Source organism: Podarcis gaigeae, assembly GCF_964106915.1.
Source record: "Podarcis gaigeae genome assembly, chromosome: 9".
NCBI lineage: Eukaryota > Metazoa > Chordata > Lepidosauria > Squamata > Lacertidae > Podarcis > Podarcis gaigeae.
The window spans coordinates 28,272,333-28,286,229 of record NC_139685.1 but is presented as its reverse complement, the minus strand read 5'-3'; the positions used below and the strand labels follow the sequence as shown (position 1 = coordinate 28,286,229).

General features: G+C 42.7%; 1 protein-coding gene and 1 long non-coding RNA gene across 2 annotated transcripts in view; one reads left to right on the top strand and one right to left on the bottom strand.

Annotated features, from left to right (window-relative positions):
- The window catches only part of LOC310852585, a 60,778-nt gene extending 50,738 nt beyond the window's left edge, over positions 1 to 10,040 (top strand). Inside the window, exons 3-4 of the long non-coding RNA XR_014568291.1 lie at positions 9,055 to 9,151; positions 9,526 to 10,040. This is a non-coding gene — a long non-coding RNA (uncharacterized lncRNA). The remainder of the gene's footprint in view (positions 1 to 9,054; positions 9,152 to 9,525) is intronic.
- LOC310853068 (uncharacterized protein) overlaps positions 1 to 13,897 on the bottom strand; it is a gene marked incomplete at its 3' end in the record, with an annotated part of 182,978 nt that overhangs the window by 1,259 nt on the left and 167,822 nt on the right. Inside the window, exon 3 of the mRNA XM_083757236.1 lies at positions 2,727 to 5,130. Within this exon, the coding sequence (XP_083613362.1) occupies positions 2,727 to 5,100 (2,374 nt within the window). The 5' untranslated portion in view covers positions 5,101 to 5,130. The remainder of the gene's footprint in view (positions 1 to 2,726; positions 5,131 to 13,897) is intronic.

The window sequence follows — 13,897 nt, the reverse complement described above, 5'->3', positions numbered from 1 at the left end:
CTGCTTTACAAATCCAGTCCGCAGACGGTCCGGGAATCAGTGTGTTTTTACATGAGTAGAATGTGCCCTTTTACAGTGGTACCTTGGTTTGCAACCATTTTGGATTGCAACCGTTTTGGATTACAACCACGTCAAACCCTGAAGTGTGTGTCCCTTTTTTTTTTACAACCCCCCCTTTTTTTGGAGGCCCCATTGGCCAAAGTGACCTTGGGTTACAACCTGTTTTGGTTTACAACCGGAACGGATTATGGTTATAAACCAAGATATTACTGTATTTAAAATACATCTCTGGGTTATTTGTGGAGCCTGCCTGGTGTTTTTACATGTGTAGAATGTGTGTTTTTATTTAAAATGCATCTCTGGGTTATTTGTGGAGCATAGGAATTAACTCATCGCCCCCCAAAAAATATAGTCTGGCCCCCCACAAGGTCTGAGGGACAGTGGACTGGCCCCCTGCTGAAAAAATTTGCTGACCCCTGGTCTGGATGACCCGCAGGATTCCTGCCAACTCTTAAATTCTATGATTCACATGCAGCTCACTGCAAAAAAGCAGTGGGCATAGCTTTACAGAAAGAAGTACTGAAGTATTCCTCCTCCATCTGGGCTTTGAGAGAAGGGTGGGGGTGGGGGAAGCATGGGAAGGGGAGGGGGATGGGAACGAGGGGCAGAAAAAGGATTCAACACTCTCTCTCCAGCCCACTGCTGGAAATTGCCCCACCCTGATGTGCCAATGCTATTTGATGGTGACCCATGTTGAAGATATTGGCCTGATGCCACCACATGTAGTCCTACCTCTAGGGAAGTCTGAACTTTCCTCCTTGTGCTAATACTAACAGAGTCTCTGTTTAAAAAGAGCACCCTGGATGGGAGTTTGTTAATGCAGCCTTGAAGAAAGACCAGAGAATCCACTTGGCATTTGTGTTTCCCAAGACCACCCACACGCTAAATGCTGCCTTACAGCTTCTTGAACTTTCCAGAGGAATTGAAAGACGTCCTGATGAAGCATTTGTTAGGGAGAAACATGTTCTAGCCTTGCCACTTGGTCTCTCTCTTGCCACTTTGGTCTCATGTAACCGCAGGATGTTTTGCTACCCAGCTGAGCATAATGGGCTGGCACATGACTATGTGCCTTCTGCCAATGCTGCAAGCAGGGGGGATACTGTCTTGGGTTCTCAAGGAAAATGATAGCCTAAAGGTTCAGGCTGATCAATATGATAGTTATACTAATATCCCTGGAACATCTAAAAGATGATCACTCATACTGACGCTCCAAAATAAATGCAATACGTGCAATCAATTAAGCTGTCTGATGATATCTTGCTGCTAGTCATTTTCCTTTATGGATTTTAGAAAATGAGCCCCAAACTGAGATCCTGTTGTTTATTGAGCATGTATTGCAAATCATTTGCAAGTGTAATAACAGACAATGCCAGATCACATCACTGATGTGATTTATAATTCTATAAGCCAGATTTCCAATTAAGTATCTAATGATGCTTTAATTGCTGAAATTAATACAGAGGACTAAATTGCATGAATCCAAAGGTTCTCATGCACCCACTTTTTAAAAAATTGACCACATTCTGCCATGCCACATCCCCAAATTGTGGCCACATAAGTACACAGACTTGTTATACGCCAAGAGGAAAAAGCAAAACCTTATCTGAATAAAGTAAGTTTTAGAGAGAGCTGGTCTACAGACTTCAGCCACCATGAAGAAGCCACTGTAAACTCCACAGCACGACAGCTCTCATCCTGTGATGAACTGTTCATGTGGAAGAGCACTCTGAACTTTGTCAACTTTCTGAAACAAAAACTGGGATGGTGAAAACTCCTCAATTCACTCAATATGAATGGTTCTCTGTGTGATGACACACATCATATACATGGATTTACAGTGGCTTCTATATTGTGGCTATATTGGTGGCTCAAGGCACATTTCCATGGAATCAGTGGTATTCAGGCCAGACTCATATGACCAAGATGATGGCTTCTTCTTTTTCATATTCATATATATATATATATATATATATATATATATATATATATATATGCAGGTTTTGGTGTCCTCGGGTGTCTTCCCGTGTAAAAGTTGGGGTGTCTAGGCGACGTTTCGACGAGGTCTCACTCGTCATCTTCAGGCTGGTGCTTTCGGCTTCTTGTTACTGGAACAGAGCGGGATCTCAATGTTTGAGTTCCTATAAATACTGTAGAGGGGGTGTGGTGTCTAGCCTCCAATGTTCTGGGCAGAGAGGAAGTTCCCAGGCTAGTGTGCCTTTTCTTCTTTTGTTCCTTAATTACTTGAGAGATACCTTGAGTGATTTCTTGAGTGATATCCTGAGTACCACTTAGGTGGGTCATTAGGTGTGGATTAGTTGCTAAAGTCTTTGTGTCTTGACCTCTTGAACTTTGTGAAGAGTTTTCCTGAGAAGATGGCTGTATTGCACTTAGTTGTGCTTTGGCTTGGCTTCGTGTATAGGGGCGAGCTGTGGTTTTGTGGCTTGTGTCAGCCAGATCTGTGTAGGGATTGCAGGGGGGTGCAGCATCCGGAGGTGCCACCATGGATTGGCTACTGGATGGTGTCAGTAATTCATCTGTGGAGAGGGTCTGGGTTTGGGTCTGGTGTGGTTGATTGGTGTTGGCGTTCTGTGTGCCTCTGGATCTGGTGTCAGTTTTTGTGGAGAGGGCTAATTTCCAGATGTCTGGCAAGCGGGATGTGTCGTCACGCTTGTTCATGTTGTGAGGGTGTTTCTCTATCTCGATGGCTTCCATGATTATTCTCTTGTGGTGATGTTCCGTGTTAAAGAGCAATTTGGAATCTGCAAAATTAATTTCGTGTCCTGTTTCTTTCATGTGTTGGAAAAGAGAGGAAGTTTTTTCTTCTTTTTTGACGGCATTCTTGTGTTCTGCGATACGTGCATTTATTCGTCTGTTTGTTTGTCCAATGTACGTGGCTGGGCAGACTTTGCAGGGTATTTCATAGATCCCTTGGTTTTCCAACTGGATTTTATCCTTGGGGTTTCTGAGGATATTGGCTATTTTTTGGTTGGTGCAAAAGGCTGTTTTGATATTGTGTTTATGGAGGATTTTGCTAATTTTATCTGTAGTGCCCTTGATATAAGGAAGGAGGGCCATGCCATTGTTTTCTTCTGTGTCTTGGTTTTTGGGGGGTGTTTCCTTTTGGATTAGCTTCGTAATCCTGTTTTGCTGGTATCCATTGGCAATTAACACATTTGAGAGATTCTGTAACTCAGTTGTCAAGTGGTCTTTGTCAGCCAGGCGTTTGGTTCTGGAGATGAGAGTCTTGGCTACGGAGTTTATTTGTGCAGGGTGGTGGTGTGATTGTGCATGTAAGTAGCGGTTGGTGTGTGTTTTTTTCTGGTAGATAGTGTGTCCTAGGGAGCCATCAGGTTTTTTGTAGATTAGGACGTCAAGGAAGGGAAGTTGGTTGTTGGCTTCTATTTCCATAGTGAATTGTATTTTGGGGTGTAAGTTGTTGAGATGTGTGAGGAAGCTATCCAGTTTTTCTTTCCTGTGTGGCCAAATTACAAAGGTGTCGTCAACATATCTGAGCCAAAGTTTGGGTTTGTGTTCTGACTTGTCTAAAGCATTGGTTTCAAAGTGTTCCATGTACAGGTTTGCGATGACCGGTGAGAGGGGTGATCCCATAGGTGCTCCTTCTATCTGTTTGTATCTTTGTCCATTGTGGATGAAGTACGTGTTGGTTAGGCAGTGGTTGGTCAGGTCCAAGATGTATTCGGGGGGATTGTATTTGTTTTGAATAGCTGTCAAGGCTTCATTAATGGGCACTTGTGTGAAGAGAGATACAACATCGAAGCTCACAAGTAGGTCATTAGGATGTAGGTTTTGCTTCTTTATTGTTTCTATGAACTGGAAGGAGTTTGGTACGTGTGAAGAGATGGATTCTGCATAGGGCTGAAGTTGCTTGGCGAGAAATTTAGCGAGATTTTGTAGAGGTGAGCCTATGGAGCTGACTATTGGTCTGAGTGGTGTTCCTTCTTTGTGTATCTTGGGGAGGCCGTAGAGTTTGGGGCATCTGGATGATTTTTCTCTGGGGATGATTCTTAGCTGGATTTCTTCACTGATAGGAGAGGCTTTTATTTTGGATTTGGTGGTTTTTTCCAGATAGGTGGTGGGATCTGTTTTTATAGGTTTGTAGGCAGGATCTTGGAGTAGCTTTGATAGTTTTGCTTGGTAGTCCGATGTGTTCATCACCACTGTGGCATTACCTTTGTCTGCTGGGAGAATGATTATGTTGTTGTCTTTCCTCAGGTTGGTGAGTGCTTTCTGTTCTTCTTTGTGTAAATTGCTTCTGGGTGGTTTGCTGGAGCAGAGGATGTTGGTGACTTCAAGTCTGATTTTATTGGCTTCATCTGGGTTGAATTTGGTTAGGCTAGCTTCGACTCCGCATATGATGTTTTCCGTGGGGATGCGTCTCGGGGCGACTGCAAAGTTGAAACCTTTGGAGAGTACTTTGGTTTCAGTTGTGGTGAGGATCCTGTCTGATATGTTATGTACTGTTTGTTTCATGGGTTGCTGTGGAGGGTGGCCGGGCTTCTGGCGTTTCTCTAGTTTGTGGAGTTTGTTGGTGTGTGTGTCTGTCTTATGTGAGGTCTCCGTTTCAGCTCTCCAGACGGCTAGTTGTTTGCATTTGTCCCAGAGTGCAGGGTGGATTTTGTTACAGAGTTTGAGGTGAAGAGTGAGTAGATCTTTGTTGGTTTGGTCTAGTAGGTATCTTTTCTTGTGTAGTTCGTTTCTGATTAGGGATAGTTCAGTTCGTTTCAGGATCCTTTCGGTGGCTGGGGTTTTAGAATGGAATTTAAGTTGGAAGCATGTGGGAATTAATTTGTTGTCTCGGCAGTTGCGTAGGAACAAGAGATCACATAAGATGGTGGCTCTTCGGACTTCTAGTTTCTCGTAGGTTCTTGTCAGCTGGAAGGTTTCCTCCCCGTAGAGGTAAGATATTTGCTTTCGTAGATTTTCACGGGTACAGGAATGCAGGTTTTGGTGTCCTCGGGTGTCTTCCCGTGTAAAAGTTGGGGTGTCTAGGCGACGTTTCGACGAGGTCTCACTCGTCATCTTCAGGCTGGTGCTTTCGGCTTCTTGTTACTGGAACAGAGCGGGATCTCAATGTTTGAGTTCCTATAAATACTGTAGAGGGGGTGTGGTGTCTAGCCTCAAATCTACAAAAAACCTGATGGCTCCCTAGGACACACTATCTACCAGAAAAAAACACACACCAACCGCTACTTACATGCACAATCACACCACCACCCTGCACAAATAAACTCCGTAGCCAAGACTCTCATCTCCAGAACCAAACGCCTGGCTGACAAAGACCACTTGACAACTGAGTTACAGAATCTCTCAAATGTGTTAATTGCCAATGGATACCAGCAAAACAGGATTACGAAGCTAATCCAAAAGGAAACACCCCCCAAAAACCAAGACACAGAAGAAAACAATGGCATGGCCCTCCTTCCTTATATCAAGGGCACTACAGATAAAATTAGCAAAATCCTCCATAAACACAATATCAAAACAGCCTTTTGCACCAACCAAAAAATAGCCAATATCCTCAGAAACCCCAAGGATAAAATCCAGTTGGAAAACCAAGGGATCTATGAAATACCCTGCAAAGTCTGCCCAGCCACGTACATTGGACAAACAAACAGACGAATAAATGCACGTATCGCAGAACACAAGAATGCCGTCAAAAAAGAAGAAAAAACTTCCTCTCTTTTCCAACACATGAAAGAAACAGGACACGAAATTAATTTTGCAGATTCCAAATTGCTCTTTAACACGGAACATCACCACAAGAGAATAATCATGGAAGCCATCGAGATAGAGAAACACCCTCACAACATGAACAAGCGTGACGACACATCCCGCTTGCCAGACATCTGGAAATTAGCCCTCTCCACAAAAACTGACACCAGATCCAGAGGCACACAGAACGCCAACACCAATCAACCACACCAGACCCAAACCCAGACCCTCTCCACAGATGAATTACTGACACCATCCAGTAGCCAATCCATGGTGGCACCTCCGGATGCTGCACCCCCCTGCAATCCCTACACAGATCTGGCTGACACAAGCCACAAAACCACAGCTCGCCCCTATACACGAAGCCAAGCCAAAGCACAACTAAGTGCAATACAGCCATCTTCTCAGGAAAACTCTTCACAAAGTTCAAGAGGTCAAGACACAAAGACTTTAGCAACTAATCCACACCTAATGACCCACCTAAGTGGTACTCAGGATATCACTCAAGAAATCACTCAAGGTATCTCTCAAGTAATTAAGGAACAAAAGAAGAAAAGGCACACTAGCCTGGGAACTTCCTCTCTGCCCAGAACATTGGAGGCTAGACACCACACCCCCTCTACAGTATTTATAGGAACTCAAACATTGAGATCCCGCTCTGTTCCAGTAACAAGAAGCCGAAAGCACCAGCCTGAAGATGACGAGTGAGACCTCGTCGAAACGTCGCCTAGACACCCCAACTTTTACACGGGAAGACACCCGAGGACACCAAAACCTGCATTCCTGTACCCGTGAAAATCTACGAAAGCATATATATATATATATATATATATATATATATATATATATATAAGTTCGTGAGCTAAGAAGCTCACAAAGTATAAAATCCAGTTATAGAAACTTGGTTAGTTCTGCTGTGGCTGGATGATTATTAGCCTGTGGTACTACAGAAGCAGGATTTTTCAATCGTGACACCAGTATTGTGGAACACTCTCCCTGACAAAATATGAGAGCCTCCATTAGTATGGGCATTCTGCCACACAACTGTTTAGAGACAAACGTACCCCTGATCTCCTTACTTGAACCTCCTGTTTTAACTGTTTTAAATATTTTCCTGTCTGTTCCAGTTTTAAAACAGGCATGTTTTATTGTCTGTTTTTATTGTGAATGTTTAGTTTAACATTTTGATTAAATTGGTTTTATTGTGTATTTTACTTGTAAATGACTTAGAAGCTATTTATGCAGGATATTAATTAAATGATTAATTAATGATAGGAAAAATGTGAAAATCCATTCTTAAAATATACAAGAGGACAACGTAGGTATTAAAACAAGAGAATCAGCTGAGAAATCACGGGAATGGCTGAGTAAACAGGTGTGTCTTCAATAGCCCATGAAATGTCAATATAGATGGGCTTTCTCAAATTTCGGTAGGGAACGTGTTCCATAACACCACCATTATCAATGAAAAAGCTTGCATCCACATTGTCACAAGCCAATAATACTCAAGACTCATTGGGTTCCATTTGTTGATGCCCTTGGATTCATGTGGTTAGTTCCTTGTTCATAGGCCTCATTGTATGGCACCTCCATTCCAACAGAAACTCTTCTAAAGGTGAGTATACAATAGCATAAAGGAATGGTCCTGCATGCTGAGCAGCTGTACAGAAACATATCACCTCAAAGATTGGAATTTACAGTAGCCACCATGTAGCCACTTGATTGCAACAATTTGTCTTTGCCTCCAAATAAATTAGCTTAGGATCAGACCATTTAAAATTAAACCCACAAAAGCAGGTTATTAATCACTGTATTTCCTTCCTCCCTTCTAAAAGCGGCAGAGCTCCTTGCCTGAGGAAATGCTTCCAAATAGTCATTGTTACCTTGTGGAATGGGAACAGTTATCATTTTTCTTCAAGGAAGCAGCGGCTCATGCAGACTTCTGCCTGTGAATGAATGCAGACCACCATTCATCAAGTGGCAGCACTGCGGCATTCACAGCAGCAGATGGCACGGTAGGGTGATAGTGCTCACCTGACCTCCAAACAGCTGAGTCGCTGGTGGTTACTGGGAGGGATGGGCGAGGCGGCGGGGAGGTCAGTGCTGTGCAAGTGCACCGACAGATCCAATCTGGGACTCCTGCCAATGCATTTGCACTGTGCCAACTCCCTGCTGCCTTGCTCTTCTGCCTCTCCTTCCTGGTAATCAGTAGAGATCCATCAAGTGGTAATCAAGTGAATGCCACAACTCCACTGTGCTGCCCACTACTGGGCAATTGTGCTCTCCCTTTGGTTTCTGTAGCAACAGGCCAAGTGGGGAGAGTATTGCTGCTTCCTTTCCCAGATTACGAATAATTTATGGAAGGGCGATGAACGTCTCACCAGTTTATTTATATATAAGAAACCCCCTGAGATATTTCTGTACTGAACTTTGCCAGAAACGGGCACAGGGCAGTTTGCAGCAAAACAAGCCACCACAGAACACAATACATATTAAGCAGGAACATTAAAAAAAAATTATCAAGAAGTACATAAACAAGAAAATTACCACCTCATAACTTCTAAATGACTACTGATCAAAAAGCCTGACAAAAGGGTGAGTTTTTACCTGGCATCTCCTATCTCTCATGAGGGCAAGAGCACATGTGAGTTGGCAGGAAGATCCAGATTACTGTTTTGCTAGGAGATTTACATGCTTACCATGGTAAGTTATCACTTGATGTCAGGGATGGGACTGAGGATGAATGGTGGAGACTGCCCTCCCCTCTTCCTTAACCTTTCTGAGAAGAGGAGGACAGTATAGCTTTAGAACAGTGGTTTGCAGAAGGTCATAGTTCAGGGGCTGCAGAGGGGAGAAGCTGGGAAATATTGAGAGAGGGGCAGAAGGAAGAGGAAGCACCAGGGAAGAGACAGCTAACAGACTCAGTATCTTGGGAAAGCATTCCTGAGCCCCCCTCTCCCAGGACCCAGAGTGCATTGAGAGTAGTAGAACAGAAAGCTCAGAGGCAGAAAGCACAGATCAGTTGGTGCACAGATGACGTAGAATAGGAGAGACGTAGGGGGTGGGACTTTACTTGGAGCAATGCCATTATCTAAGAGAGACTGCATTCCTTCTGTGTGAATATTAAATAAAGTAGTTGGTAAGAACTCTTTTTGTTTATCTGCTTCTTGGCTGCCACTGTGGGAGGGATAGGATTCCCTGAAGCCTCACACTTGGTGAATGATTAAATGTATCCATTCTGTGTATATATTTAAACTAGAGATATGGACCCTGCAGCCCTCCGGATGTCATTCTGCTCCAGAGCTCATGATCCCTGACCATTGGCTATGCTGGCTGAAGTGATGGATGTCGCAGCCTGGTAAGACCTGGCAGGCCACAGGTTCTCCACCCCTAGTTTTAGCAGGATATCTCAGCTAAGACAGCTGCTTTGAAAATTAGCAAATGTCCACTCCTACACACACACACACACACACACACACACCATCTAGGAGAAGTCACTTTGTGTCCTGGCATTCCACAACTAATTGCTCTTCATCATCTTCATCTGCAGGCAACAGACTGGTGATGAGGAAATTGAGATCATTAGGATGCTCTGTTATGATCCAAATTAAATATTACGGATTTGCAGAGGGGACATAGGCTAGTCATGGTAGATTGAGAGATGCAAGAGGCAATATGAAATTATTAAGAATTTTCTCTCTCTTTTTCATTATGATGGGATGTCCAATGAAGCTGAATGTGGGAAGATTCAGAAAAAAGAAATTACTTCTTCACTATGGAATTTGCTCCTACAGAAGTCTAGCATGGTCACCAGCTTGGATGGCTTTAAAAGAGGATAGACATCTTCATAGAGGATAAGGCTATGTTCTACCTCCACTGTTGTGGCCATTATTATTCTGAATACCTGTTGCTGGAAACTGCAGGAGTGGAGAGTGCTCTTGCATTCAGATCCTGCTTTTTGAGCTGCACATTGGTATCTGTTTAGCCAATGTGAGAACTGTTATGTACTAAGCTTGGATCCTAGAACAATAGGCAAGTAGGATCCTAAAATGCAACAACTGATTGGCTTGCAGGAAAAGACCAATCAGACTCCAGGAGGAAGTTAATCAGCGTATTAGGCTGATGGGATCGTAGAATGCAACAACTGATTGGCAGGAAAAGACCAATCAGGCTCCACGAGCGAAGCAGAATCAGCCAATCAGACAGGACTAATTGTGTAAATAATGTATATAAAAGCCTGAGGTTTGTGGGGCAATCAAATCACTGTTTTACAAGCTGCAATAAATAGCATGAAATCACTACAGGACTCCGAGTGTATTTCAAGAACGCAATGCCGAACTAGATAGGCCTTTGGTCTGATCCAGTAGGCTCTTCTTATGGGATGTCTTTGGCAATCTTTGCACAGTTCCCATCACATGTAGTTTGGATCTCTGACAGCCTGTCTTTGACCACATCATCTCCCTCTGGCCCTTTTGACCCCCATTTTCTCATCTGTCAGAACTACAAGCAAGCTGCAGCCTGTCTTGAACCTTGACTGAGGCCTGACATACCTAGACTGGAAAACTAGATACAAAATTCATAATTCTAGATGCTCAGAGATTTCATTAGGGAAGGGGAAATGCCATTTTCCCTCAGATGGGAAAGTATGACTATTGATTTGCTTTGATAAATAGATAGATAGATGATGATGATGATAGATAGATAGATAGATAGATAGATGAATGAACAAGCAAGAAAAGAAACAACAAACAAACAAACAAATCCCAAGTTCACATTTCTGTTGTAAATCAAATCTCCAAAAATGTTCCAAAACCCTGTCTGGGAATAATTGTTAATCAGAGAAAGTAAAAGAATTGTTGCACTTCAGCCATTCTAATTAGAAATGCACAGGTAATGAATGAAATACAGGAAGAAACGGCCCATGAAGAATTCAAATGAGCTATTTTAATGATGCCTACCTCTACTAATGATTAAATGAAAAAGTAGAGGTTTTTCTTCGCTTTAAAATAAACAGGCTGATGGGTGGATATTCAATAATACAAGAATCTTGCATCATCTGAGGGCTTGAAGGCATAATTCCCAAGTGTGCTATTATGGGCTGTGAAGCTGCCTGGCTCTGCTTCCAGAGTTTTAGACTAGACATCCTTAACTTGGTGTCATCCAGATACTTTGGACTACAGCGTCCACCATCCCCGATTATTGGACATGCTACTTTGGGCTGATGACAGTTGCTGTCCGAAACATCAGGAGGGCATCAGGTTTGCGACAACTGTTGGAGGCAGTGCCCAAGGGGAGAGGGACTCAACCCATAACCTATAAATGCCTATAAATAATGTTATTTCATACACAGCCTTATGTCATTCATACCAGATTCAAATGCAATGGTACCTCAGGTTACAGACACTTCAGGTTACAGACTCCGCTAAAACAGAAATAGTACCTTGGGTTAAGAACTTTGCTTCAGGATGAGAACAGAAATCGTATGGCGGCAGCAGGAGGCCCCTTTAGCTAAAGTGGTGCTTCAGGTTAAGAACAGTTTCAGGTTAAGAACATACCTCCAGAATGAATTAAGTACTTAACCCGAGGTACCACTGTATTTCATGTGCAATATGGTTGCTGGTGAAAAACAGCTGCTGCTGGGTGAAGGCTCCATGCTTCAGCTAAAATGCCTGCAATTGGCTAAGCATTAAGATCACATGGATCACTTGGTGAGTGCTGATGCCATCAGCGCACCTTCCCAGGGGCTGGCATGGCATTCATGATCACTTAACCTGCCTTATCAGTGTAGGAAGGTGGCCGCAGCCATTACAACTGTGGCATGGAGTCCATGCTATGCAGAAGTATGTTTTTCACTGGCAACCACAGCAAACCCTTGCTATAAGTTCTACTACATATTTCACCAACTTGGGGCACTCCAGATGTGTTAGACTAAAAGCCCATGCAGGCTGGAGCCAGTTAGAGTTGTAGTCCAAAACCTCTGAAGAGCTCCAGGATAGAGAAGGATGTTCTACTAGATGTGGGAGGGTTTAGGTAGGTAAATTCATGGTTGGCATTTCTAGTGACAGCTGCAGGTTTATTCTTAATCTTAACCTGGCCTTCTAATTTAATCCTTACTGTGGAATAATTGTGAAACAGGTTACCATGAGACTTGAAAGGAAAAACCATGGGATTATTTCTGGATTGCAGCTATCATCTTCCAAAGGTCTTGCTAGACCATTAAAGTCTGACAGTCACCATTCTAAGCTATATGGCTATGGATGGCAGGGTCTGTGAACTTTGGATCCCTTAATTTTTCATTTTCCCAGTCTTCATTTCTCAACATTTTGCAACAATTCGTGGTTTTTTTTTAAAGAATCTACATGGAAATTAACCAGCATTTTAGTGAGGAATTCGCCTCACTAAATGATGATGATTTTATTTATATTCTGTTCACTTGACTAGGTTGCCCCAGCCTCCCTGAGTGGCTTCCAACAAAGTATTTAAAACACAATAGAACATCAACCATTAAAAACTTTCTTGAACAGGGCTGCCTTCAGATATCTTCTAAAAGTCAAATAGTTGTTTATATGTTTGACATCTTCAGGGAGGGCCACTACTGAGAAGGCCCTCTGCTTGGTTCCCTGTAGCTTCACATCTTGCAGTGAGGAAAACACCAGAAAGCTCTGAGAGCTAGACCTCAACCACCTTGTGATGCCATTTGCACTTAGCATCTGGAAGCAAAAACTGTTTTTCCACATATGCTAATTTGTTTTAGGATTTCATTAGAGGTGTATTGGGGGAGGGGAGTTCTGAATTTTTATTTTTCATCTGCAAGCTGATTTATAAAGGGCGAGGCACAGACACAAGAACTTAGCATTCAATTAAAAAAACAAAAAACACCTCTAGCAAATTTTCAATTAAAAAAATTGTCTGCAAAGAGCCTGTGATTGATTTTGTTGAAAAGAAATTAATTAGTACACTGTGTTCTTGACAAATAATAGATTAGAAGAACAATAGGATGTAAATGTAGGAAGAAAAATAAAAAAACAACAACTCAATGAGTGAAGGAAATTTCAGAAGAAACAGAAGACTTGCTGATAAGCCCAAAAGGCGACTTCAAAACAACATGGTGCGGAAGTATATTGTCCAGAATAGACGATGCTACGACCGACAGGTATTAAAAATGGCTTTCTATGCATATTTTCAGTGAAAATATTTTAGAAATTCCACAACTGAGGGATGAGAATAAACTCTTTTTATTAGCATCACCAATCTCTGCATTGTATGCTTCACCTCCCAGATCCCAGGTTTTGTGAGTTATATCCCCAGGACTCCTTTGAGATACTGCATATAGAGGTGTAATTGTCTCGCTACTTCGCTTGCAGCTTCCACCCGCTTCTCCCCTGTTCTTCATATGGTTTTGCATTTCCCCGGGCAGTAGGAAGTCGCAAGGATTTAAGGATTTTTTTTTCAAGTGTTGTGGTTTTTTTTTTGGTAATATCTGTTTTTTGGTGTGTGTGGTGGTTTTTTTTTTAAAAAAAAAGAATATACAAGCTGAGCAAAGGATGGACTACTGACAAGCACGCATGTGGATAATTCTTAACAGTAGCATCAGTTCCACAAAAACCACACTCATGCAGATTTTCAAGGCTGTTTATTGCCAGCCACCTTAAAAAAAAACCATCTCTCCACCGGAAGTAAAAAAGAAGTTACTGTTATTATCATTATCATTAGCAATTGTCATAACTAATTAATTAAATGCATATACTACCCTTTGTCAAAAAGACACAGGGCGATTTACAACATAGAACACAAAATGTCAACATAAAGCATAATAGCTATATCATATGCATATCAAACAGTTAAAGGTAAAGGGACCCCTGACCATTAGGTCCAGTTGTGGCTGACTCTGGGGTTGCGGTGCTCATCTTGCTTTATTGGCCGAGGGAGCCGGTGTACAGCTTCCAGGTCATGTGGCCAGCATGACTAAGCCACTTCTGGCGAACCAGAGCAGCGCACGGAAACACCGTTTACCTTCCCGCTGGAGCGGTACCTATTTATCTACTTGCACTTTGACGTGCTTTCGAACTGCTAGGTTGGCAGGAGCAGGGACCGAGCAACGGGA